A 26,201-nucleotide genomic window follows, 5' to 3' on the forward strand; every position below is an offset into this window, starting at 1 on the left:
TGCAGCAGTGCGTTCCACAGCTTAATTATGTGCTTTGTGAAGAAGTCCTTCTTCTTGTTTGTCCCAATTTTTCTCCAACATTCAGCTTCATTGGATGAGGCCCCCCCCCCAGCTCTCCCAGATGTGTTCCAGGTGTTTTTTAGTGAGAAAGGGAGTAAAATTCCAACAACCATTTTGATAAAACTTTGTTTTTATTTTTAAAAATGTTTTTACATGTTTTTCTTCTGATTGTTTATCCCCAAGTATTAAAAAAACCCAAAGAAACCAAAAGTGGGCTGCCAGTGGCAGTAACAGAAAACATAGCTTGATCAGAAAAACAGCAACAAAACTCCAAATGCTCCCACAATGCTGAAGCTGTCGGTGGCAAGAACAACCCAGCCCAAACAAGTAAGTTTATAGCCCAGAAGGGTGCATTGAAGCAAAACAGCTTGAGGATTCCTGAGCTCAAGGACAGGCAAGTTCTACTCAAGAATGGACACACTGAAATTACTGGGCCCAAGTTAGGTGCGTTCATTCATTTCAATGGGCCTACTTCGAGTAGGGCTAATGTTGGATCCAGCACCTTTCCTCTGTTCCGCATCTATCACACAGGGTTTATGTTCTTATGCAAGAACTAAACATTAGAGAGAACTTTCTCATAGTAGCTGTTCCAACAGCAACTCCTTTGGAAGGTGACATAAATTCCTTCATTGGAGGTTTTTAAACAGAGGTTGGATGGACACCTGTCAGGGAAGCTTCAGCTTTCCAGCTCTACATTTCTATGATTTTGTATCCAGACAGGCATTGGACATTTTCTCCATCTTGGCCCATACACTAGAGCAGAGCTTTCCAAACTTTTCATGTTGGGGCCACACTTTTTAGACACACATCATTTCACGGCACAGTAATTCAGTTTTACTAGCAAACCAGAGGTTAAACGTGCCCCTTTCCAGCCCCAGGAGGAGCATTTGCACAACACACCTACACAATGCAGCCAACACACTTAACGTGTCGCGACGCACAATTTGGAAAGCTGTGCTCCAGAAGTATCCCTGTGGCATGCCAAGTTTCAGATGAGGTCATGCATCCTCTTGTGAGAAAGGCCCCACCTTGCTAAGCTGTCCACCATCTTCTGCAAATTATTATCATGAACGGTGGCGGCGACACTGGCAACCTCTCAGATCATTATTTAAATAAAGATGTTTGCCAACACTCTTTTGTAGGAAAGCTACCCAAACTCATCCAAAACTTCTCTTACAAATTTGCAGATGCTGTTGCTTGTTAATGGGGGCAACTGTATTTCTAAAAGAGGTACCCTATATAGACTAAAGCAGCCTATTCTACCTTGGTGCCCTCCAGATGTTTTGAACTGCAACAACATTCATCTGCCTCAGAATTCAGAATTCTTACATATGGCTGAAGCAGATTTCCTATGAAAAACAGGCAAATCCATTAGTGGGGTAAGCTTCCCCAATTTCTCAGTTAAAGCCAACCCAGCCCTGAGGGGCTCAAGGTTTCCCAAAATATGAGGCGTTTTTTTATTTATTAAAAAAGTAAAATATAATCAGCTCAAGATTCCCACCAGCTCTGCCCCAACACTGACATGAGCCAAAGGGCAGAGTTTGGAGCCCCAAATAGCCACCTGGGAGACCTTGGGTTTTGTGCCAGCTCAGAGATGGGCAAAACCACTCAGGCCTGAGAGTTACCATCAGAAATGTGCTTAGTGGCAGAACACCTGCTTTACACATTGAAGGCTGCAGCTTTAATTCCTGAAGGCATCGCCAGCGAGGCTCGGGAATTTCCTGTGTCTGAAACCTGGACAGCTGCTGCCAGTCAGTGTAGGGCCAGGCCTCCAAATGCCTACCCCAGGACCATCTCTTGTATTAAAGCAGGCAGCCCTTAATGGCAAAGGGGAAGTGATCAAAGCTGGTAGAAGACATCCTTTAAGTCAGGCTTTAGGGCTGAAGCAAGTTGTAGTCCAAAACATCGCACAGCAGGTTCTTGCAGGAGGAAAAAATGGTAGTTGCAACTGAAGCCCATAAGAGCAGCCCTGAAGCTGGATCACCCCAGAGGGAGCCCAGCATAGTCCAGCACCTGTTCTCTCAGTGGCCAACCAGGCATCCCAACAGGAAGTGAAGACAACCTCACTCTCCCCATTATCCCACCACCCCAGCAACTGGTATCTCGGAAGCATTGGTGCCTCCTGACAGCACGGGCACAACATAGCCTTCATGGCTAGCATCCTCCCTGAATTTGCCCACTCCCCCTTTTAAGGCAGCCCAGGCTGGTAGCCATCACTACACCTTACAGCAGTGAATTCCACAGTTCCACCATGCGCTGTGTGAATAAATACCTGCTTTTGTCTGCCCTCTCACCATTCAACGGACAACCGTGGGGTTCTACTGTTCTGAGATAGAACTACCAACACCACACATTTTGGGTTCCCCTTTTTGCAGCTTCACAATATGCCATTGGAGCCGAGGAAAACAGAACTGTGCCCAGCATTCCATAGAATCACAACTTCGGCAGTTTTATTTTCAATCTCTTTCCAAATAATCCCTAGCGTGGAATTCTCTCCCCCCCCCCCCACCACCACCCTGGACTAGGTTTCCACTCTAAAAGCCTTCTTTGTAAGGATTTCCCTCTTTACAGGAGGAAGAGATGAAGAGGAGGCAGAGATGTTCCTGGGTATGACAAAAGAATCCCCCTATGCCATTATGAAGATGGAACAGAAATATTATGCAGACTTGCAGCCCAATTCTTGCTTTCAGGTCCCAGCTCACACCTACAATTGGAGCTTTAATTAGGTTTAAGCCCTAATGAAGAGATCTCGGGTTGTGTCAAGAACCACAGGACAAAGCAACACAGCTGCCCTGCCCTTTGAAAAATATAAAAGCCAATTGTCATTCCTATCAGTTCTAGTGACACTCAACACACACACAGGTTTCTGGTGAGGCAGGGAGCAGAACAAAAGGAAAGAAAGACAGGTCTTGTATTAACTAGCAAAGCTAGATGGATTTGTGGTGGGGGCATGTTTTGCTTTGGGTCTGCTCTCTGCCATAAAGGGGATCTGTAATGTCTGAATGATAGAAGGAACAGAATAATGGGGTAGTTAGATTGGGGTATTGTTGAAAAGAGGGTGTCCGTTCTTTTCCTTCTCTTTCCTAGTGCCGTCTCAATACAGTGGTGCCCCGCAAGACGAACGCCTCGCAAGACGGAAAACCCGCTAGACGAAAGGGTTTTCCGTTTTGGAGGCGCTTCGCAAAACGAATTTCCCTATGGGCTTGCTTCGCAAGACGAAAGCCCATAGGGAAATCTCCGGGACAGCGAGGAAGCGCAGCGCGTCTTCCCCACTGTCCTCGGACCTCCTCCCCCCGCCCGGCATCGGAACGAAGCTCCGATGCCGGGGGGGGGGAACGCTTCCTCCCCCCCCCCCCGCCCGGCATCGGAACGAAGCTCCGATGCCGGGCGGGGGGGGGGGGGAAATGCCTCCTCCCCCCGCCCGGCATCGGAACGAAGCTCCGATGCCGGGCGGGGGGGGAGAACGCCTCCTCCCCCCCCCGCCCGGCATCGGAACAAAGCTCCGATGCCGGGCGGGGGGGGGGGGAATGCCTCCTCCCGCCACCCGGCATCGGAATGAAGCTCTGATGCCGGGCGGGGGGGGAACGCCTCCTCCCCCCCCCGCCCGGTATCGGAACAAAGCTCCGATGCCGGGCGGGGGGGGGAAACGCCTCCTCCCGCCGCCCAGCATCGGAACGAAGCTCCGATGCCGGGGGGGGACACCTTCTCCCGCCGCCCGGCATCGGATGGCTTTCCTGAAGACTTGGGGTGGGAGGAGGGTTTTCCTTCCCACCGCCAACATTCAGAATGCTGTTCTGAATGTTGGCGGTGGGGAGGAAAAACCCTACTCCCACGCAAGCCCCGGGAACAGAGGGAAAGCGCTGCGCGCCTTCCCCTCTGTTCCCGTACCTGTCCTGAAGGCTTGCGGTGGGGAGAAAAGCCCTTCTCCGCACCGCCAGCCTGGCAAGCGGTTTCCCTAGGAACGCATTAATTGATTTTCAATGCATTCCTATGGGAAACTGTGCATCGCAAGACGAAAAACTCGCAAGAAGAAAAAACTTGCGGAACGAATTAATTTCGTCTTGCGAGGCACCACTGTATTGCTTTGCACCCAGGACAGTCCAGCCTGATTAAGTCTGACACATCTCACCCATCATTTCAGCGGTGGACTCGGACATTTTCATGATCCAGGAACGTTTTCTTCCCTGTCACCGCCATTTATTTTCTTTGCAAAATATTCTCTTAGCTGTGTGGTTCCAATGAGAGCTTGGTTCACTCAGTGCAAAAAAAAACCACTCCCAATTGCTCATTGCTTTTCAAACCCCAATGTAGCCGTGCACCATTTTGGTCCACTGGGAACTAGATAATCGCCATTACAATGTAAACAGAGTACTGGACAGTGCAGCAAGATAGTTACGCAAGGAAACACTCAAGCTGCAGAGTAGCCAGAACGACAGAGAATTCACTAGTTTAAACCTGAGTCTCTTTTCATACACAACAAAGACAGTTTCAGGATTTTGCAGGGCCTGCAAATATAAAGCTGAGCCCCCTGGCTTGGGTCTCCGTGTATGGCATTCCCATGGCAAACATGATACCTGATGTACCTAAAAGCCATTTCAAGAAGGGATGCCTGCTGGAGAAAAAGGCTTCTGGGTTCCTCCACCTCGGAATGTGAGAGGTTTATACATACACACCCATTGGGGCCCAAATGTCATCATCTCCCACTGTATTAACTTCGGGACGCCTTCAGAACTGGTTGACAACCCAACAGCACCACATTCTAGCCCTCCCCTTTGAAGCCAAACACACACCAGGAGAGGCCCAAACAAAAAATAAATAAATTTAAAAATAGGGGGAAGGGAAAGAGCATTTCAAAATGGACAACTCTACTGCCAAGATTTGGGTTCAGCCCCTGGGCATCAGCGGTTATTCCTGCTCAGTGTTTTTTTTCTGGGGGGGACACAGGGGTACACCCCCCCCTAAACATTTTGTGAATCTTTGCACTTCTGTCCATTTACTGCATTTATTTTTCCCAGCTCTGAACTATAAAATGGTGATTTTCTTGAGTCAAAATGAGAGTACCCCTAAGCATTTTTTTAAGGGGGAATAAAGCACTGTTCCTGCTTCTAAGTTGCCAGCCTGACTGCTCATCAGCAAGGCAAGATATGGCAGCAGGAATCCAACCCAACAGTCAAGCTTGCAGGGGTGGCCCCTACCATTCTACTGGCTGCGACAGATTTAGGGGCTCTCCTTAACCAGCCTAAGAGCATGCAAATGGAGTATTCTCTCAGGGACCTTTCTGATCACCACAGATCAGAGCGTGGATGGTGGCATTCTTGGGGAAGTGGAGACGCTTCTGCCAGGGTCTTGGCAAACTCATGAGCTCACCTCCTTAGCTTCTGGAGCTGGCCCTGGCTTGCCCACCCCACCTTGCAAAGCTGCATAAAGCACCCCATTGTGACACTCTGCTGCTTGCTAAGCACCCAAGGTTCTGCCGCCCCTGTGAGCATCAACCCCATGGAGGCAAAGGATAGCCCAGAGAGCAGAGATCCTCCTGCCACGCCTGTTTCTGAGGGATTTGCTGAAGAAGAGGGACTGTGTTCTACAGCTTTCTCACCTCTTAAGTTTGGCCTCTTCTTTTAAAAACAGGTTATTTAAATAAAGACTTTATTCCATTATACATTGCCTTAATCATCATCATAATCATCATAAAAAGCTACTGTGCTGATACATTACCAATGCTTTGCTCCTTTTAAAATGCCTAAATTCAACAAGGGAAAACAAGACAGAAGATACTTTGGCTGAAAATAAATGGTATTCTCTCTCTTTTCTCCTTTTTCTTTTAAGAAAAAAAAGTGTGGCTCAATCATCGAAGCAGAATATTCTATGTAGTCAAGATACAGACTCTTTTTGGGGGGGGGGGGGAGTACAGGCCAGCAAGCCAAGCCGCCTTCCTGCCACGGTTACGTAGGAACGACTATATTCTTGGCTAGCAGAATGAGAAGGGCAAGGTCTGCATTTCCGCCGGCATGCTCCAAAGCCTCACCAGCTTCCTGGGGTGTAAAGCCGGCCCCCACAATCTGATCAATGTCTGCAGCAGGGAAAACAGAGGGCCAGGGGGGCACGAGATCTGGGAAGCCCAGAGGCAGCAAGGGGCCAGTTGGCTCATCGAGTGGCCCCAAAGCACCTGCATTTAAGGTGTCTGGTGGTCCAGTTTCCTCCGGGAAAGAACTCTGAGAGCTCAGAGACGCATCTTGACCCATGCTGAGACGCTGGCCCTGCTCCGAAGTTTCACCACCCAGAACTAAATGAGGAGGCTGGCTTTCAGAACATTCACAGTGCGGAAGCTGAGCAGAAGCTGCCGATGGGATCAGGGAGAGGGAAGTGCTCAAAGTAGAAGATCCTTGGATGACCAGAGCCTCCCGTTCGGACGTCACAGCCAACCTGTGGGCCTCCTGGAGGTCAATGGACACTTGTATCCCTGCACTTTCAGGGATGGGGAGTTCCACATCCTGGCTCTCAAGGCGTGCACATCCGTGTTCCTCTTTAAAGATCTCCCCACCTGCCGTTTGCTCTTCAGGGGCAGACGTGGACAGGCTGGTGTCTTCATGCCAAGGAACACTTAACTCCCCTTTGCAACTGACAGCAAGAAGTTGGTGAAGCTCCTTTAAGGCAGAGGAGAGGGAGACGTGCTGGTCTTCCGCCTGATCGGTCAGTTGGCCACTGGGAGGGGTGGTGGGTGTATCCGATTCAAAAAATGCATTTCCTGGCTGCATCAAATCAGTGGCCGGAGTGGAGTCAACTCGCTTGGTCCATTCCACCTCCATCATGGCACATTCTGAGCTCACAGCAGCCAGTCCAAGGGAGCTCTTTGGATCTGAAGGGTCCTGGGTGGCTCCCAGTGCAGGGTGCTCTGGCGGCAGACTCTCTGAGCTCCTTCCCTCCCCTGCAGAAAACCCCACCTCCCTTTCCATGGGGACGTTGCCAGGGCTCTGCTCTCCATCAGCAGGGGATGGGGAAACAGCCATCTCGCAGAGAGGCTCCTGGTAATCTGGTACCTTCTGCACACCCAGAGGCTGCTCATTTCCAAGGGTTTCACGTGTCTGGAGGTCTAATTGAAGCTTATGTGTTTGTTTCCCTTCCTGCTGCTCTGAAGCGAAGGGTCCGTCCAGATCCTTTGGCCACCCACAAATGCCCTGCAAGTGGCTTCCTCCCTCTCCTTCAACAGCAGGCGCCAGACCAAGGGGATCGTCTTCAGCACTGGGCTTCTGCAGGCTGCCATGAGAAACTGGCTCTCGGTCCTGTGAATGAGGACGGGACCCCGTTCCAGTTTTTTCAGCCGGGGAAGCATCGGAATTGGCAGAAGCAGTATGGTTTGGTGGAGACCGAAGCGGCTCTTTGCCTTCCAAATTGGTTGGGCATTCAAGAAGAGAGTCTATGGACTTGGCCGCCTTGGGGCTGAGAGTCTCATCCTGGCTGCCCTCGTGGGAGAAAACAGAAGGCGCAGAGACTGAACGGTCAAGCAATTGGCTTGCCAGGTCGCCGGCCTTCGGACCCATCTCTGGAAAACGGACTGGACGTTTCGTCCCATCAGAAGTTGGTAGCGATGGCATTTCTAGTGAGGTAGTTTCTTTGTCACTATTCTCTGTACAAAGGGGAGAGGAGAAAGGGGTGGGGGAGAGAGAAATGGAATGAGATTCTCCCTTTTGATACGTTCCATGAGCGTATATAAAACCTTCAGGAGGTACAGCCCATTAGCTTGCGTCACCGGGACTTGCTTTGGGATATGCACTCAGGGTACTGTTAAAAAATGCCTGGAGGCTGGATCAGGCCCAAGGGGAGACCAGGGAGAAGAATCGGTGGAAGAAGATTGGAAAAAGTTTAAAGATTATTTACAGAAATACTGTAAAATTAATGAATGTTAGAAAAATGTTGGAATGAAGTTATATGGCTTTAGTAGAAATGTTATAAGGAATTAAGTATAAATAGATTAATAGAGTATTAAAGGGAAAATAAGGTTAGAATGTGTTAAGATAATTATAGGATAGAAAACAGAGGAAGATGGAAAGGAATTGCTGAAACAATTAACAGAAGTGGAATACAAAAAGGGAGGTGTGAGGAGGTCGTGGAAACAAGTGAAAGAAAGATAAGATAATGAAATGGTTTTGTTTCTGTTTTATTAGTTTTATGTGTTAGTGTTTTGTAGTGTTTTTGTATTGTATTGCACTGTCTTCTTTTTTTATGCTTTTTTTTGTAGTGTTGTGTTTAAATTGTTGGAAAATTAATAAATATTATACCAAAAAAAAAAAGGGGGGGGGGATCAGGCCCAAGGGGGCCCATCTAATCCTCACAGTGCTCAACCAGATGCCCCAATGGGAAGCCCCAAAGCAGGACCTGAGTGCAAGAAAACACTCTTTTTACATGTGATTTCCAGCTACTAATATTCATATCCGAACTGCCTCCAACTGTGAAAGTAGAAAGGAACCACCAAGGTTAGTAACCACTAGGCAAGGCTCCTGTTTTTCCACCCGCACCCCAAGTATAGTAACACTGGGGGAAGAGAGGCAGGGGCAGCCTTTGCCCTTGCCTCGCAGGGGGTTGGACTAGATGACCATTCTGGCCCCTTTCCCACACTACAATTCTATGGGTCTGAGATTCCACTGGGTTGGTTTGGGACAAAGGGCCACTTGGCTTCTGTCAGAGCTGCGTCCATCAAGCAGCCACCTCACCTTACCTCACCTGTCATTATTATTATTATGCAGCATGAAACCCACAGCTGGCACCCAAACAGGCACCAGATATCTTCGTCCTCCGCCCCCTTCTTGCCCTTTTGGCAGGAAGCTGCCCATACTGCTTTGGCAGAGATACAGCATATAAATAAGGCTGAGAATCAAGAGTGGCTACAAAGCTTCAGGTTTCACTGTTTCCCCCCATGCTCCAACAAGATGCAATTAGTGAAACCAACATTCCTGCTAACATTTTAAGAGTAGGCTATAAATATCCAAAACTGGGTATTTTCCCTCTTTCCCAGGGTGAAAAAAGGAGAGAGGATTCAGTGGTAAAGCAGCCTGGCCATGTTTTAAAATATATTTTATTTCAAGCATCTCGAAATTGTCTTGAAAGACAGGTGTATTAGAAGCAGCCCTCCCGCCAGGCTGATTTGCTCAGCACTAGGCAACGTGTTAGGTTTGAGCTTGGGGGTCATCTAAGCTCCTGAAAGTACAGATCTGGATATGAGCCTCTTGCTCCCTGGTTAGTCAGTCTTGTGAGATAATCAATCCCAGAGCAAAAGGCGTCGAAAGTTTTGCTAGCTAAAATAAACATGACACTGCATTTCTGACTTGAGTTATTTGGCAAACAGTCTTAAACAAGTAGCTGGTTCTGAGGTCCGCTTTGCATCTACTCACCTGAGAAACTCCCCGGAGACTGAACGAAACAAAACTCCTGCACTTCCCCCCACTTATCGGTTCTGGGGTGAACATCCAAAAAAGAGGCCAAGTCTGGCCAGTGGTGAGTTAATCCCTCAGAGAGTGGTGTTGAGTGTTCAGCTCCAGGCACCACCAAAAACTACCGCACTCAAGTTGTCTGAATCGAGCACATCCACATAAATATGCCCCCTCTGCAGTTCTCTTCTCTCTGCAGCAGACGCTGAGAAGATCCATGAGCCTGCTTCACGCCGACCAGGGAAGATGCCAGAGTAGGCAGGAGCTCCTTTGAAGTCCCCACCCCTGCAACCCCCGTCAAGGAGATGGAAGAGTTCGGTGGAATACCTGGTCTGTGGCCCACTCCAGCGGCAGCAAACCCCACACAACATGCATCAAGGCTTCTGGCGTTCTGTTTGGATTAGGAGACAAACACACCAAACTCGGGTTAGCACACACGCACATGCACCACGACTCGGGAGGTGGCTTGCAGCCCTCGTGTGGGTCCTCATGTCATGGTCTGCTTTCCTGTCCCCTCCCATTCCTGCATGCAACTTAGCAGCTCCTCACGGCTGGGACTTCTTCCAGGGACGATCCTCAGCTATTTTAGCCTCACAATGCACACTGAATTGCTTTTTAGAATGGGTCAAGGACCGTCCGCTTGCTCTCCAGTCGACGTCCGGTGTGGATGGGCGCTGGCAGGGCTCCTGTCTTCTATTCTCAACTAGCATGGATTTTTGGCACTGCATGCTTCTGGGCCACTTTCTGAGCCTGAGCTCTGGGTTCCTCTCTGCCTCCCTGCCATCTAGATCTCGATGATCTGCGAGGAAGGGACTCTCCAGCTTCCTGAAGATCTCCACTGCGCTACCTCTTCAGAATCTTTTCCTGGCTCTAGTTGACTCAATGGGCTTGCTAACCCTGTGCAGGCACTGCCCCAGCTGGTCCCTAGGGAGGGGGGCCACGTTTCCATCCTCTGCCGCAAACCAACAAAACCAAGGAGGGCTCAAGAACTAGACAGGGAGGAGGCCTCTAGCGTTGCCTCTGTGGGGTGGGGGGAGATTTTAAAAGTAATTCAGGATGGCCAGACTTGCAGGGGTCAGGGAGGTGGTGCAGGACAGCAGCAACATTGGATGGGGAACATGGAGGAACAGTTTTCAAATGTGTAACTCAAGAATGGAATGCAAGCTTTCCTTTGCTAAAGATTTTCAAGGCAGAAAAGTGACAGTGGGCATCACAAGGAGTGACTCCACGTCTTCCCAGGGTTATCAAGTGCTGTTTTTATTTTTTATTTCATAACTTCTATACAGCTTGATTGTAAAACAAAAACCTCAAAGCGGTTTACAAAAAATAAAACAGTAACGGTATCACACTAAGAAAAATTTACAAAAATAAAGAGTTTGAGAGACCTAAGATAACACACTAACAGATCGATTTCTTACAAATGTAGAAATGGCATCTGTAGTAATGCCAGTTCAGCCAATCGAAGTTGTCGTGGGCATATATGGGGTAAGGCAATCTTGTTGTTGGCACCTGTCTGTCTCGAGAGACTTCACGCCTCTGGGAGTGAAGTCAGGCCACGGTGTGAGCAGCACCAAAGAGACCTCCCCGGGACGCAAGCCTAGACCATGTGTCTGGGGTTCCTGGGCTCCCCAGGTGACAAGACCCGGCTGCTCTTGGCCTCGCTGATGGTGGTCCAAAGGAAAGCAGAGAAATACGTTTGGCACCAGCTTGGCTTGCAGGAGTTGCTGGAAGGAGGCTGACAAGGCGCCATCCAACTGCCTTAGGGACTCCACTCCGGATTTCTGTTTGCTCCTTAGCCTTTCCTTCTCCCAAAAATATCCAGTGGAGGTTTTGGATCCAAGGTTTCCTTCTCCTAATTGGGCTACCTTCCCAGGTAGACAAGCCCCACCTGCCCTGTCTCAGTAGGTTACCATATAAATATGGGTTGTTTTTTTATTGTTGTTGTTACTACTACTTTGCGCCCCCTCAGCTGGGTGCCCTGTGCAGCGCAACTGCTTGCCCTGCCCTAAATTCCCTCCAGATGTTCTTGGGATGCCTAGTCCCTGCTTGCAGGGCCAGTGGCTGAGGATGATCTGCATCAGCCTGCCAGCTGCTGAAGCCTTCTTTCTCTGCCCCTTTGCCACAAGCCCTTGGGCCCCACAGAAGCCTCAGCCCGGGCTCCTGGGCATGTTCCAGGGTTTATGTGGCACATGAGCAAAAGCCTGTCAGGTGATCTTGTAGGTAAACAAACATTAGCTTCTGGAAAGAGCATCTAAGCTGCGTTTCACTGCTGTGGGAGAGAACGTGGTCAAAGGCTTTCCACATCACCCCACATGGCAACCAGACAGGCCTGGTTCAGCTTTACAAGACTGAATGTGCTGTGGAGTAGTGGTGAATGTTAGAATCCCCCACTACTCCAAGCCCCTAGCTCCTAAACAAAGGGCCATCCTCCTTTTCCTGAAACACCAAAAATTCTGGTGCATTTCAGGTAAAGAATTATAATGCCACAAAATCACAGCAGCCACTAGTAAGGAGCAGAGGGGTCTGCCCACTCAAATGCCCGGGAAGAAGCACTGGGGGATGGGGAGAAATAGCCTGGCAGAGAAAAGGGAGAGAAGGTGGAGGAACGGCAAAGCTGTTGCTTCGAGACAGGCATGAAGGCTGCCTGCCCCACCCCCTGCCCTCCTAAGCACTCCTGTCTCTCCTCGAGGTGGGCCAGGGGTCTCCGAACAAAACTCGAGACTGAGCTAGACGTGTTGGAACGGGAGGCTTTTTAATGTCAGGACTGGAGTACAAAGCAATTCCCCTGGCACGCTGTTTTATCCAAGATGTAAGGCCTGGGTGAGGGGAGTGCCAGGCGTTAGAAGATGACGCACTGGGAGGTCCTGTGGCGGGCAGAGGCTCCCGAAGACAGGCGACGCTCCCTCCGCAGTCTCCTCTCCTCCTGTCTTCTGACTCGGATGTCTCGGGCAACTGCAACTGCAACTAACGCATCCAGAGGTGGTGGTGGGGAGGTGGGTGAAAGCGTCAGTCAAGGTCCTCGCATTTTACCAGGCCATATTTGGTCCTAGCTTTACTTCAATATGGGACGCGGGTGGCGCTGTAGGTTAAACCACAGAGCCTAGGACTTGCCGATCAGAAGGTCGGCGGTTCAAATCCCCGCGACGGGGTGAGCTCCCGTTGCTTGGTCCCTGCTCCTGCCCACCTAGCAGTTTGAAAGCACGTCAAAGTGCAAGTAGATAAATAGGTACCGCTCCAGCGAGAAAGTAAATGGCGTTTCCATGCGCTGCTCTGGTTTGCCAGAAGCGGCTTAGTCATGCTGGCCACATGACTTGGAAGCTGTATGCCGGCTTTCTCGGCCAATAAAGCGAGATGAGCGCCGCAACCCCAGAGTTGGCCATGACTGGACCTAATGGTCAGGGGTCCCTTTACTTTTACCTTACTTCAATATACTTCGCTTTGCAAGAGGGGCTGGGCCACAATGACCCCTTGGGTCCTTTCCAACTCCCCAGTTCTATCCTATGATTCTGTGTGTGTGCTGTTCTGCTGCAATGGAGGACACCTAGCCTGGCTTGTGAGGAGGGGACAATCCTGCTTTGGGACCAAGGTGGAAGCAGGGCCCGCAGAGAGCAGGAAGGGGCCTCTGGTGCCTTCTGAGTCTTATTGGTTGAGCAGCCAACAAAGCTCAGTGGCCAGGAAGGCAGCCTTGGGTTCATCATTCACTGGGGAGCCTTGGGAAAGCCAGTGTCTTGCAGCCGAGCCTACCTCACTGGGTTGCTGTAAGGCTAAACCACCACCACGCTCCTTGGCAAGTGGGTTACAAAGGTAACTGCGATTCCTTTTATAAAATTTCTAAGCAAACGGGGTTCTGCAACTTTCAACTGATTAACTGGTTAGGTTAATAAGGGTTTAATAGATTAACAAATTAAAAAGTCACAGGCACCATCTCTAGGAGGCGTAAGGAAGAAGCCTCTACTCTTGGCATGCTCTTAAACCAGCCTGGTGCTCTCCAAGTGCTTCAAGCTACAACTCCTCTCGGTCTCGGCCTTTGCAGTGGCTTGCACAAAAACGGCCAGCCAGGTTGGCAAAGGGGAAACGAGGGAGCCTTCTGTCAACAGAAACACAGAGCCAGAACCTTGGGCCCATCTAGCTCAGCACTGACCTACACTGGCTGGCAGCAGCTCTCCAGGACAGCCAGCAGGGTGGGGCTCTCCCAGCCCTACAGCTAGAGATTCCAGGGACTGGGCCTGGGGCCCTTTGGCATGCCAAGCAGGTGTCTTGCCACTCCACCTTGCGTATCCTTGCCGTACCTGCTTCGTCGACGGACTTCTGTATGGCTTCTGCCAGCTCCTGGTCTGCGATCTCCTCGGGCCGCACGTCCTCTCGCCCCGCCCCGTAGGCCAACCTTGCACACTCGGGGAGCTCCCCCTCCGGCAGGAAGGTCGTCTGGGAGCCGGTAGTGCCAATCACCAGCACGTTCTTCTTGAGGTCTATGGAACACTGGTGGTGGGTGGGAAGGAGCAGAGATCCTGGTTAGGGGACACCAGGGGAGCTTCATTGCCCTTCAACTGCAGGCAATGCCCTAATGCCAGACAGCTTCAAAAGCACCCAGGGAAAAACAGGGTAGATGGCCAATGCCCTACAAATGAATGTGACAGGTAAAGCATTCAAATGCCCTGAATCCATTCAGTTACCTTCCCTCAGTATAATATAGAGACCATGGTTTTTAACCATCTTGTTTAACCATTATGGCTATGACACAAGTAGTTCCAGTTGCAACCTTCCTCACAGTCACATACCTGTGGCTTAATTATTTGGCTTTATTTTATATTTGTTTTTGTTGGGACAGTGAACAAAAATAATTTTATTTTTCTTATAATAAATTCCTATTGAATTTTCAAAAAATATTAACATAATGAATTTGTCTTTTCTTTACTTCCCGCCCCATTTTCCATGGTGTTTTAATTTCTAACCCCTCTGCTGCCCACTGCATTCTATTTCTTATGCCGACACATCAATACTGTATTTTCCAATTCCTTCTGTGGCTCATAATTCAAATCCTGCACGCGAGGTCATCGAACTATAATATCTCCTTAAGTAGTCCTAAAAGGGCTTCCATACTTCCACAAAACAATCATTGTTAGATTCTCTTATTCTGGCTGTTAACTTTGCCAATTCTGCATAGTCCATCACCTTACTTATCCGTTCTTCTTTGGTGGGAACTTCTTCCTTCCAAGCGGTCCTCTATTGTATATGGACTATGTATACTGCTATCAAATGCTGATAGCAGTTAATTTGCAGGATTTCTGTATGACGCTTAAAAAAGACCTATTGAACATACAGTGGTACCTCGGGTTAAGAACTTAATTCGTTCCAGAGGTCCGTTCTTAACCTGAAATAGTTCTTAACCTGAGGTGTGCTTTTGCTAATGGGGCCTCCTGCTGCCACACAATTTCCATTCTTATCCTGGTGCAAAGTTCTTAACCTGGAGCAACCACTTCCTGCTTAGCGGAGTTTGTAACCCAAAGAGCCTGTAACCTGAGGTATCACTGTACAGTGGTACCTCGGGTTACATACGCTTCTGGTTACATATGTTTCAGGTTACAGACTCCGCTAACCCAGAAATCGTGCTTCAGGTTAAGAACTTTGCTTCAGGATGAGAACAGAAATCGTGATCCAGCGGCGCAGCAGCAGCAGGAAGCCCCATTAGCTAAAGTGGTGCTTCAGGTTAAGAACAGTTTCAGGTTAAATACGGACCTCCGGAATGAATTAAGTACTTAACCCGAGGTACCACTGTATTTGTTTTTTTAAAAAGGATAGAAGCTGCTGGGCGAAGACCACACACAGAGACACCCACACATACACATTTCAGAGGATGCTGCCGCCTTTGCCAGCCTCACCTGGTGCCTCTTCAGCATGTCCAGTCCCAGGAGCATATCCATGGGCTGCTCCTCCAGGATGGAGAACGAACAAGGCAGGAAATCTCCTTCAATCTGGACCTGAGCTAAAGCAGATTGGGGGTGGGGAGGAGAGAAGAGAGACTGGCATATTAACCAAACCAATCCAATTCAAATAACTTCATTGTTCTAGCCGTTGGCCATGACAAGTCGTATTAACGTAAGCAGCTGCCCGAAGCAGGACCAGGCTAGAATTCCCACCCAAGTCCAGCACCCTGTTCTCCCAGTGGCCACCCACAAGCAGGATTCGAGCACAAGAGCAACTCTTCCCTAATTGTGATTTCCAGCCACTGGCACTCATAAACATTCAGAGCAATATTTCATAAATATCACTGCAGACATGTCTGAGATCATGGTATTTCCAACAAGTGGCTCCTGTCCGGGTTTGTTAAATGTTGTGAGGATCCTATGCCATTTTAAAATGTGCTTTTTTGGGGGATGGGAGGTTATTGGGTTGTTGTTTTTATTTTGATTATGCATTTTGCAGTTCTGTGAACCGCCCTGAGACCTCCGGGTATAGGGTGGTATATAAATTCAATAAATAATAGTAATAAAATAAATTTCCTGCCTCTGACAGGAGGGAAAACAGAGCCTCTACCCTCCTCTGTGAATCTAGCTAATGCTCTCTGCAAGTTGGCGGTCATCACTGCCTCCTGTGGGATAAGAGTTCCACTTTGTGCTGCCTGCAGCAGCCTCGACTCTGGCTCTGGAAGCAGGGAGCTCCCCACCCTCCCTGCTCTGCCAGCCAGCTGCAAGGAATCTGCCGCCCTTACCCAGGTGGACCCTGCCAATGATCTTCTGGGTCCCCACGCCTTTGGCAATGCCTGCCCACCTCCGGTCCACCAGCCGCATGATGTTGCACCTCTCTGCGCACGCTTGGCTCATGATGGTCATCTGTGCCCCTGCCAGAAATACAGCAGCCGGTGTTAAAAGGCACACCCAACCTCTTCCCAGGGAGCAAAAGGGGCAGCTGTCCCATACTCTCCCCATTATGGGGGCAATGCTTGGGAAAACATTTGCCTCTGGGAGCAAGGCTCTCCCCCCCTTCTCTCACAAGCACAGCAGAAATTTAGAATTAAGTGCACAGGACCAAGGCAAGGGGTTGTAACCAACAGAGGTTTACTCAAGAGTAGACCCAGCACTGGAAGCAGCCCAATGTCTTGCTGGGTGACAAGAGCAAGTTTGGCATATTGGTTAGCATGTGGGACTAGGATCCAGGAAGCCAAGGTTCAATCCTCGCTCAGTGGGTGACCTTGGGCCAGTGGCTATCTCTTGGCCTAACTCACCTGAGTCCACAAAGGCTTTCACAGGGTGGCCATTGACTTTGCAGTTGATGTAGAGCATCACCACCTGGCCAAAGCTCTCCGGGGCTTCCTCCATGGCGATCGTCATGTTCTCCTCGATGTTCTGCTGCCTGGATCCAACATCAAAACACGGGTGAAGGGCAAGCATTAACCGCCAGCACCATGGATTGGCCTTCCCAGACTGGGCTGCCTGCCACGTGCTCCATGCTAGAGGCAGAGGCAGAGCGACCCCCCCTGGGCCAGAGGGTGAAACTGACAACAGGGCTGACCCACAGCAACACAGCAGGCCTGGCCTCGTGCAGCGCCCCCCGAGATGCTTCACAGGCTAGCTCTCTGTGTGCATACATGTGTAGAGATGCTGCCTGAGATTCTTCCCCACCTGCTCTGTACAGAGTCAGACCCTTGGGTCCATCTAGCTCACAACTGTCTGCACTGACAGGCAGCAGCTGTCCAGGGTTGCAGGCAGGGAGTCTCTTCCCAAACCTACCTGGAAATCCCATTAGGAGCTGAACCTGGGACCTTCGGTTTGCAAGGCAGACACTCTGCCACTGAGCTACAGCTCTTCCTCATAAACCCAACAGATGTGGGTTTGAGGATACCTGTTGTCCCCCACCCCCTTAGAGGTCAGGGAGGCGCGGGAGTTCAGAGAAGGCTCAGCCAGGAGGCGACAAATCTGCACTACGTTTGCTCCAGGTTTGAAACCAACAAGCCACTTGCACCCCCAGGGGCGGCTCCCAGACCTTTGCCTACCTAATGTCCTCTTCGATCTTGGCCTGAGCCTCAAGATCAAAAGGGTCAGCGGAGAACAGGCGGATCCTCTCCTGCTCCCGGCGGGCTCGATCTTGCTGCTGCTCCACAAGCACCCGGGTGAACTTCTCTAGAGTAAGGAAAGACATTTACAATAGTGACTAAATTATTTATTATTTATACCCCGCCCATCTGTCTGAATTTCCACAGCAACTCTGGGCGGCTCCCAATCAAATGTTAAAAACAGTACAGCATTAAATATTAAAAACTTCCCTAAACAGTGCTGCCTTCAGATGTTCACAATGAGGGAACCGCCAGAAGGCCCTCGGCGCTGGATGTCAGAAAAAAAGATGTTAATTGACTAAGTAAATTTTATGTGAAAATAGTTTTGGAATACTGCTACAGTGGTGCCTTGCAAGACGAAAATAATCCGTTCCGCGAGTCTCTTCGTCTAGCGGTTTTTTCGTCTTGCGAAGCAACTCTATTAGCGGATTAGCGCTATTAGCGGTTTAGCGGCTATTAAAGGCTTAGCGGCTAAAAGGCTATTAGCGGCTTAGAAAAAGGGGGGGGAAGCGAAAAAAATCGCAAGACTCGCAAGACTTTTTCGTTTTGCGAAGCAAGCCCATAGGGAAATTCGTCTTGCGAAGCGCATCGAAAAATGGAAAACCCTTTCGTCTAGCGGGTTTTTCGTCTTGTGAGGCATTCGTCTTGCGGGGCACCACTGTACAATGATTTATATGGAAACTCAGCCAGAGGGATTTGAGGAAGTCACTTAACAATGTTAACAAAAGTGGAATTATTACAGCCATGAATAATGTTTGTTTGTTTATTCTTGATGGTTTTTTTTCCTGTTTGTTTGTTATAAACTTGGAAAACTAATAAAAAAAATTGGGGGGGGGGGGGAAATACAATAGCAACTGGCAGCCACAGCTAGCATTTCTGTGGCACGCCTCAACAGCTCACGAAGCGCTCCACGTGCACGACCCAGCTCCAGTTTCTTTCCAAACACTCCTCACTTCCCTCCTCTCCCCAAATCCTCGTCAGTCTGGGATAGTGCAAAAACCAGGAAGTCAAACCATGCACCCACCCACCCATCTGAGCACAGCCATGAGGCTAAAGCACCCCTTCTTCTGCCCGTCCTGCAGCCTTCCAGCAAGTTGCCCCAAAGAATCCAGGGGGTTTCTTCTCCTCCGGCACAAACGCCCCACGCCAGGGGAGATACTCACCCAGGTCCCCGCTGAGCAGAGCCTCTGCTAGGGGTGGGTTGCGCTCCTTCAGCAGGGAAAGCTCGTGGGGATTGGCCAGCAACATGTCTCTCAACAGCGCCGGGTTGTCCAAGCCCTGCGGTGGGGAGGGGAACTCGGGAGGAGACGGGCCGGGCTGCGAGGAGGGCTGCTGCACTGGGGGTGCCAGTGAGGGCAGCTGGGTAGGTTGGCCTGAAGTCCCAGGAACTGTGATGCTGCTGAAGTCTATCCTGGGCAAACCTAGGCAGAGGGGAATTAACAGAACAGTTAATACTAGCCCTGGTGATTTTTACCGTATTGGGGGGGGGGGACCCCAAGGCCCAATCCCCTCTGATACACACACATACCATAGCTGTCAACTTTTCCCTTTTCTTGCAAGGAATCCTATTCGGAATAAGGTAAATTCCCTTTTTAAAAAAGGAAAACTTTGACACCTATGCACATATACACACACACTCAGCCATGCCAAGTATCCAGCCTCCACAATGTAGTTCAGCAGGTTGACAAAATAATAGAATCACAGAACTGTAAAGGTAGAAGGGACCCCCAATGGTCATCTAGTCCAACCCCCGGAAATGCAGGAACCACAGTGACGTAGTCCTGGACAGGATGGCCATCCAACCTGTGCCTAAAGTCCTGCTATGTAGGAGAGTCCACACCCTTCTGAGAGTGTTTGGTCCACTGTCAAACAGCTCTCTCTGCCAGAATATTTTCCTGACGTTTAGCCAGACTCTCCTTTCTCGTAACTTGAACCCATCAGTTCAGGTCCTGCCCTCTGGAACAGCAGAAAACAAGCTTGCTCCACCTTCCATGTGACAGCCCTTTAGATATATGAAGATCCAGTCAAGAGACACAGCAATGGTAGCTCCGGGATCACAGCAGCCTCTGCCACGAGGAATTTCCTGCTTTTTCCTCCTGGGCAAGCGATGGCCGGCTCCAGGGAAGAGGAAGCTCACAAGTGTCCTTACGGTCTCAGCATGTGCAGAGCATGACAAGGAAGCAATGCTCAAGAGTGGAGCAGTAGGAACAGCGGTGAGCAGAAGGCAGTTTCCCAAAGCAGGACGAGAGGAAGAGGCTGGCTCAGCCCACAGTTTCATAGTTATAGAATGCAGGAATCCCACCCACAGCTGCCCCTGGGTGGGCTCGAACCACCAAACTTCTGGTTAACAGTAAGACACACTGGCTCAGAAACCTTTTAATGAAACCGTTATTTAAGACAGTGCAATAAAAAAATTAAGATCTTATATATATATATATATATATATATATATATATATATAATGAATGTTCATAAATGTACCAACCAAGCACAAACATAGATATGTGGACCACATGTCTGGAACAGCACAGGAAGACCGCCCTGAAACCATTTTGACTCCCAAACTGACCAAATGTTTTCTCTGCAAGGAGGGCAGGAATTGGGTAATCACCATTTCAAAGGAATGGGCAGACTACCAGGAAAGGCAATCAGATAAGGCATTATCAGATAAACTGGCAGACAGGAAAAACAACAACATTCAAATTTCTGTTGTAGACCACCTTTTCTGTGATGTAGGTATGATGTATGGAGGGGTGGTCTTGAACTCTAGGGCAGGGAATTTAAAATGTCTATATAAGGGCAGGCACACCTTTGTTCTGGGTCCTCCTCCATCCTCCTGCAGGAATAGGAACACCCTGTTACAACAGCTTTAATAAAGATCAGGCTTACTAGCTGCTTTGCTTCTCAATATTCTCTGGTTGGCCTCTGTTATTTTCTCCTACCAATAGGGAACCCACGTAAGGACGCTATACGGGGCTCTTGGATACCCCATAAGGGGAAAGGGGCAGATTTTGTTTACAACAGCAAAATTAAATGGTTAGAGAATCAACAGACTCCTAGGCTCAATGTGACCTGAGTCCTGTGGACAGCCCAGACCACGGAGAAGTCTGAAAGGGACAGGGTGGGGTGAAGAGGGAGCCTTCCTCACCGGGAAATGGGGCTGGGGGCCGCACCCCCGCATTCTCCACTTGCTGCAGGATCACCACGTCGCCGTCTTTCAAGCCGTAAGAAGCCAGTGACCGGTGGTTGTCAGTCAGGGGCTGCTCTGCATAAACAATCTGGGAGACAAGGGAAGGCTGGTTAATAAACAACTCACCACATCTGACTAGGAGAAAAGGACTGCCAAGAAAGCTCAGACACGAGAGAATAAATGTCCGCACTCCACTGCTGCCCGGACACACACAGGATGGAAGATCCCCAGAGGGATCTGTGAGGACCAGGCCTTAAGCAGGACAGACTCAGCTTGCCTCACTTTTGCTAGCCAACAGGGTGCCAGAAGAATGAGGACTGGCGGCTTGTGCTGTGCTTTGGACTGATTCAGGACATGTAACGCAATGTTTTCCCCTGTGGAATACCCTCCAATCAGATGTCAAGGAGATAAAGAACTACACAACTTTTAGAAGACATCTGAAGGGAGTCCTGTATCAGGAAGTTTTTAATGTTTGACGTTTTATTATGTTTTTATATGTGTTGGAAGCTGCAACCCAGCTAGATAGAAGAGGTATAAATATTTTTTAAAATTAATTATTATAAGAAACCTGGCATTTGCGGGGGGAACTCCTTCCACATTTCCCTGCGCAACCACACTCAAAACCACAGATAATGCTATCGTTATCTTGCTTTGCTTCATGAAACCTGCACTGGAAGTCAGTGGCCTGAGAGATAACACTGAAACACAGGACTGCTGGCTATCAGGTGAGCGCCTTATGACAGCTTTGCATCTAAACACTTTCAAGGCAGGCAAGAGGTGGCAAGAAAACGCCATGTCAGCGAAAGAGCAGGCTTGATGGAGGAGGGAGAGAGGGCTTTGCTGAATTCCCCACACAAAGCCTCAGGCAGGTAAGTATCACTTTCGCTTTCCAACTTATAGTTTTGACATCCCATGGCACAGCCCTAGACAAAGACAGCCCAGGAGCAAAAGAGCCACACTTGACTCAAACAGTTCACAAAAGCAGCCAAGTCAGGGGCTCTTCTCTGAACTGATCCAGGTTATGAAACACACACTCCTTACACCAGCCAGCCTGGCGCGGAGCAGGGAGCTCTTTGGCCTCCAGGAAGTCGCTTCTCCTCCCAGTCCCAAGACACCATTAGGAGTTGGCAAAAGTCGTGCACACCTCTACTGTGGGATGCGTCATTCACAGTGCAAGATGGGAATTCAAAAGCAGCTCCTCCAGAGCCGCCCACAAGCCTGAGCAATCTTGCCCAACTGGCACAAAGGATTGTGGGTGAGCCAGTTCTATCAGAGGCAGGAGCCACCTCCGTCAAGGGAGGGGCATCAGGAAACGCAGCAAAGGCAAGTGCAAGGGGTTCCAGTACCAGGAGACACCTGGCCAGCTCTCCGAGAGGTGGGCATGGACTGGGCTGGATCCCTCAATGTTTCACTGGGGGAACATCTCCCCCCCCCCTCCCGCAACCCACCAGCCCTATTCCCCTCCAGCTTCCTTCTATCACCAGTCCATAATGTGCAATATGAGAAGGAGGCAGGGAGAGAGATTGAGGAGGCAGGACAGAAGGGGCGTAAAAGGAGGCCCAGTGAGTCAAGGGGGGCTCCCTACTCTGAGACAAGGATCCGGGGGCCCATCTGGGAGGTCCACGGTGTTTACTGCTCCATGATGTTTACTGCCTGCATGAAGGGAGCAGTTTAGCTATGGAGGCGGGAGAGAATTCACAGCTTCCCACAATCTTAAAATAGACGGTCATGATACTCTGGCGCAAGAGTCTGGGGAAGGACCTCACGTTGCCAACCCAAGATGAGCCGGACACTCACTCCTCTGTGCCAGGCGGTTGCCTCATCCTGCAAAGTCCTGTTGACTGCAAGAGACTTCCAAAGAGACTTCCAAGCTGTGAGGTCCTCCTTTTGACTCCCTACCTTCCCATGGGACAAGGTTGATTCCAACTAAGCTCTACTCCAGATAAGACCCACTGGCATTGGTTGGTCTTCATTCTTTTCAGGTGTGTAGGGCCTGATGCACTCCTGAGAAACATGAACCACACCACGGAGACTCCTCTGGGTGGTTACAGGGGCCAGATCAGCATAACTATCTTCTAAGCTGAATTATTATTTATTTAAATTTACTACTTGCCTTTCACCCTAAGAACCCAGGGCAATTTGCAACTATTTAAAACACAACATTAAAAACTGTTTTAAACAACTTACAATCACAAGAAGAGGGTCAAAGCCCAGGGTAAAGAGGTGCCAGGGTAAACACAGACAATCCTAAAAACCTAGCCTCTCTACCTTAGTGGCAAAGCCCCTTCTTGGCAATCAGCAGGTCCCATTGTTCACTTTCCACCAGGATCTCTAGGTAGGGCTGCGAAAGACCAAGGCATGAGAGCAGCTGCTAGTCTGTGTCAGGCACACTGGGGCAAACCGGTTGACTTGGCCCAAAGCAACTTAAGCTGTTTTCATTTTTACAGACCCACAGCCGGAGGAAGTGGGCCCCACCCCAATCCCTGATGCAAGATGCTCCTAGGAGAGCTTGGCTGGGGCTTTCCTCTCCCACTCTGCTTTTAACAAGCTGCACACTGTGGCACGAACAGAGCGCCGACACCGCCTCCTTTATCAGTCTCTCGTGAAAAGCCAGGCAGAGTTTTATCACATATCATGAGGAGCCACAAACGGAGCCAGCTGCAATACAAACTGCAGCACAGCACCCAACAGACACCCCACCCAAGGATGCCTCCTACACAACCAGAGCACAAGTTGTTGCTGGGTTACCACCCCATCACTGGCCACACTGGGAATTGGGAGTCTGACAATACCTGGAGAGCCACCAATGCCACTTGCTTTTACTGGCCCTAGCTACCTCCAATGCTATTTTTCCTTCTTTTAACGCAGGGACTGAGAAACCGCAGCCCCCCTGGATGCTGCTGGCCTTCAGCTCCCTGGTCATGCAGGATCACTGATGGGAGTCCAGCAATGTCTAGAGCAGTGGTGGCCAAACTTGGCCCTCCAGCTGTTTTTGGATTACAACTCCCATCCTCCCTAGCTAATAGGACCAGTGTCCAGGGATGATGGGAATTGTAGTCCCCAAACAGCTGGAGGGCCAAGTTTGGCCACCACTGCTCTAGAAAGTTCCAGGTTGGGAAAGGGTGCTTTGATCCACCTGGAAGACACCCATCCAATGTTAGCTAGGCATACTCGAGAATAGCCCACACTGAAGCCAATAACGGGCTTATGAAGCAACCCCACCCCATTAGATGCAAATGGGTCTACTCTTGAGTACAGGTGGCTAACACTGGACAGATACTGTCCATTTGGTTGTATAGCCAATGTGGGTGCTACTCAGCGGAGGCCCACTAACAATAATTGGACTGAGTTAGTCTTTATTCATTTAAAGAAGTCTGAGAAGAGCTAGTGTTTTATTTGGACTGTGCTTGGCACTGAAATTTGTTGATTTCTTTGGCAACGCTAACCCTACACAGAGTGGACACAATTTTAATAAATGGGCATGGGTAACTTTGCTCCATTCCCTTCAATGGGTCTACTCTTGGTAGAACTTACATGGATATGACCCACGGGGTTGGGCACCCTGAAGCTTTTCGGAGGGGGACAACTATCCCCACCACTGCTTTACTAATCATACTATCTTTACCATATTCACATACCACTTTTTTGCCAAAGGTGCCCAAAGCAAATTGCAGTTTAAAAGGCAAATGGTGCAACATGTAAAGAGGCGTTTTGCATGTGACTTACACACAGGATAATTATTTAAAAATAAATAAAACATGACTAAAACCTTAAGAAAGCAGATATATTGGGGGGGGGAAGAGGGATAAATACACACACTGCTGGGTCAAGACCCCATTCACCCAGCTGGGGAAAGCCGGACCCATGCACCCAAAAGGTGAGCTCTACTCAAGAGGAGACCCTTCCATAGGCCTGCAGAGCTGGAAGGGGTCAGGGACGACTAGGGTCACCTAGTCGCACCCCCGCCCCGCCCTTGCAATGCAGGAACCACAGCTAAACCCGAAGTTGATTAAAAAGCAAGGAAGGCCGGATTAAGCCGCCCTCGTTTTAAAAGAGGGTCTACTCGGAGTAAGAGGGGGAGGCGCGAGAGAGCGCACACAGAGAGACACACGTGCCCCTTTGGCCTCGCCTTATTCCCCCCCCTCCCCCCTCCGTTCTCTTCATGTCCCAGCCCAGGGCACGCGCACCCCTCCCCCTCCCGGGCGCGCGCTGACCTGGCTCTCGGCGGCGGGGATGCCGGACTCGAGCTCGCAGAGGGCGCGGAAGTTCTGGAGCTCGAAGTCGGCGTCGACCTGGAGCGAGAAGGTGAGCTCGGAGCGGTCGCGCCGCAGGCAGAAGACCGTCAGGAGCATCGCTCGGCCGAGGGGTTGCCGGGTGGGAAGGGAACGCGCGAAGGACGGCAGAGCGGATCCGGAGCCCGCCTGGCTGAGCCCCAGCTCGCCCGCCTGCCTCGCCTCAGAGACGCCGCAAAGCGACGCCGCGTTTACGGCAGCGCCTCTTGAACGCCCCGCCCCGCCCCTCCGTCGCAAAAGGACGGGCAGGTGGGCGGGGACAGCGCTGCGCCAGCGCGGCGTCGCCCCGCCCCCGGGGCGGAGTCCTTAGGGGTAGGGGCGGGAGGAGGCGGCCACGACGTCCGGCTCCGTCGCCGGGTGCGGGGCAGGACCAGAGGGGGGCGAAGGTGGTGTCGTTTGTAGAGTTGCAGCGTCTCTGCTGTCATTTTATTTTTCCAGGTCGCGATTACAATTTTAATGGAGGCTGTGGATAAATTTAATGATTACTTAGTTAAATATGTTAAGTTAAATTAACTGAAAACAGCTTGCAGATACTTAATTGGCTCAGGATTTTATTTAAGTGTCGAATTAATATGTTTAATTTCATAATGTGAAGTTCTAAGGATGTTGAAGTTAAAATTTATAAGAACTGTGATTTGGAAAACCATTAAAAGGACATGCAACGAAATTCAACCAAAGGGAAGCGAGGAAGTCACTTAACAATGTAAACAAGTGTAATTTCAATAAGGCTATGATTTATGTTTGTTTGTCTTATGTGTTTGTTTGTTTATAATGTTGTGAAAACCAATAAAAAAATTGGGGGGCGGATTTTTTAATGGAGGCTGAGTGGCAGGAAGGTAAAAGATCGCTGGACGGTTAATAATAATAATAATTTATGGTGGATCAGAGGTGCTGATGGAAGTCCAAAAAGATTGCATAAGATGTGAAGTTCTGTGGAATGTATAATAATTCGTTTGTTGAAATTAATAAAAATTATATTATTATTATTATTATTATTACCCTGCCCATCTGGCTGGATTTCCCCAGCCACTCTGGGTGGCTTCCAACCAAATATTAAAATACAGTAATGCACCAAACATTAAAAGCTTCCCTAAACAGGGCTGCCTTCAGATGTCTTCTAAAAGTCTGGTAGTCGATTTTCTCTTTGACATCTGGTGGGAGGGCGTTCCACAGGGTGGGCGCCACTA

At 49.7% G+C, this 26,201-nt stretch overlaps 1 protein-coding gene across 5 annotated transcripts; it reads right to left on the reverse strand.

The window, feature by feature from the left end:
• Positions 1 to 172: 172 nt before the first annotated feature.
• LOC308483978 (protein DDI1 homolog 2) lies at positions 173 to 25,202 on the reverse strand. 5 transcript variants are annotated; one of them, XM_081018435.1, is made up of 10 exons: positions 24,937 to 25,201; positions 20,681 to 20,810; positions 18,696 to 18,953; positions 17,473 to 17,599; positions 16,705 to 16,832; positions 16,192 to 16,320; positions 15,362 to 15,465; positions 13,772 to 13,961; positions 4,133 to 7,684; positions 173 to 3,153 (listed from the first exon to the last, which is right to left on the reverse strand). In XM_081018435.1, the coding sequence occupies exons 1-9, from the start codon at positions 25,072 to 25,074 to the stop codon at positions 6,003 to 6,005; spliced, it is 2,886 nt and encodes a 961-aa protein (XP_080874561.1). In that variant the 5' UTR covers positions 25,075 to 25,201; the 3' UTR covers positions 173 to 3,153; positions 4,133 to 6,002. The 5 variants fall into 5 exon arrangements, with proteins under 5 accessions (XP_080874561.1, XP_080874565.1, XP_080874564.1 ...); XM_081018439.1 differs by lacking the exon at positions 173 to 3,153 and adding an exon at positions 9,810 to 9,873 and having other exon boundaries at positions 7,547 to 7,684; XM_081018438.1 differs by lacking the exons at positions 173 to 3,153; positions 4,133 to 7,684 and adding an exon at positions 12,216 to 12,434 and having other exon boundaries at positions 24,937 to 25,202.
• Positions 25,203 to 26,201: the final 999 nt, after the last annotated feature.

Source organism: Podarcis pityusensis (genome assembly GCF_964106645.2).
Source record: "Podarcis pityusensis genome assembly, chromosome: 8".
Lineage (NCBI taxonomy): Eukaryota > Metazoa > Chordata > Lepidosauria > Squamata > Lacertidae > Podarcis > Podarcis pityusensis.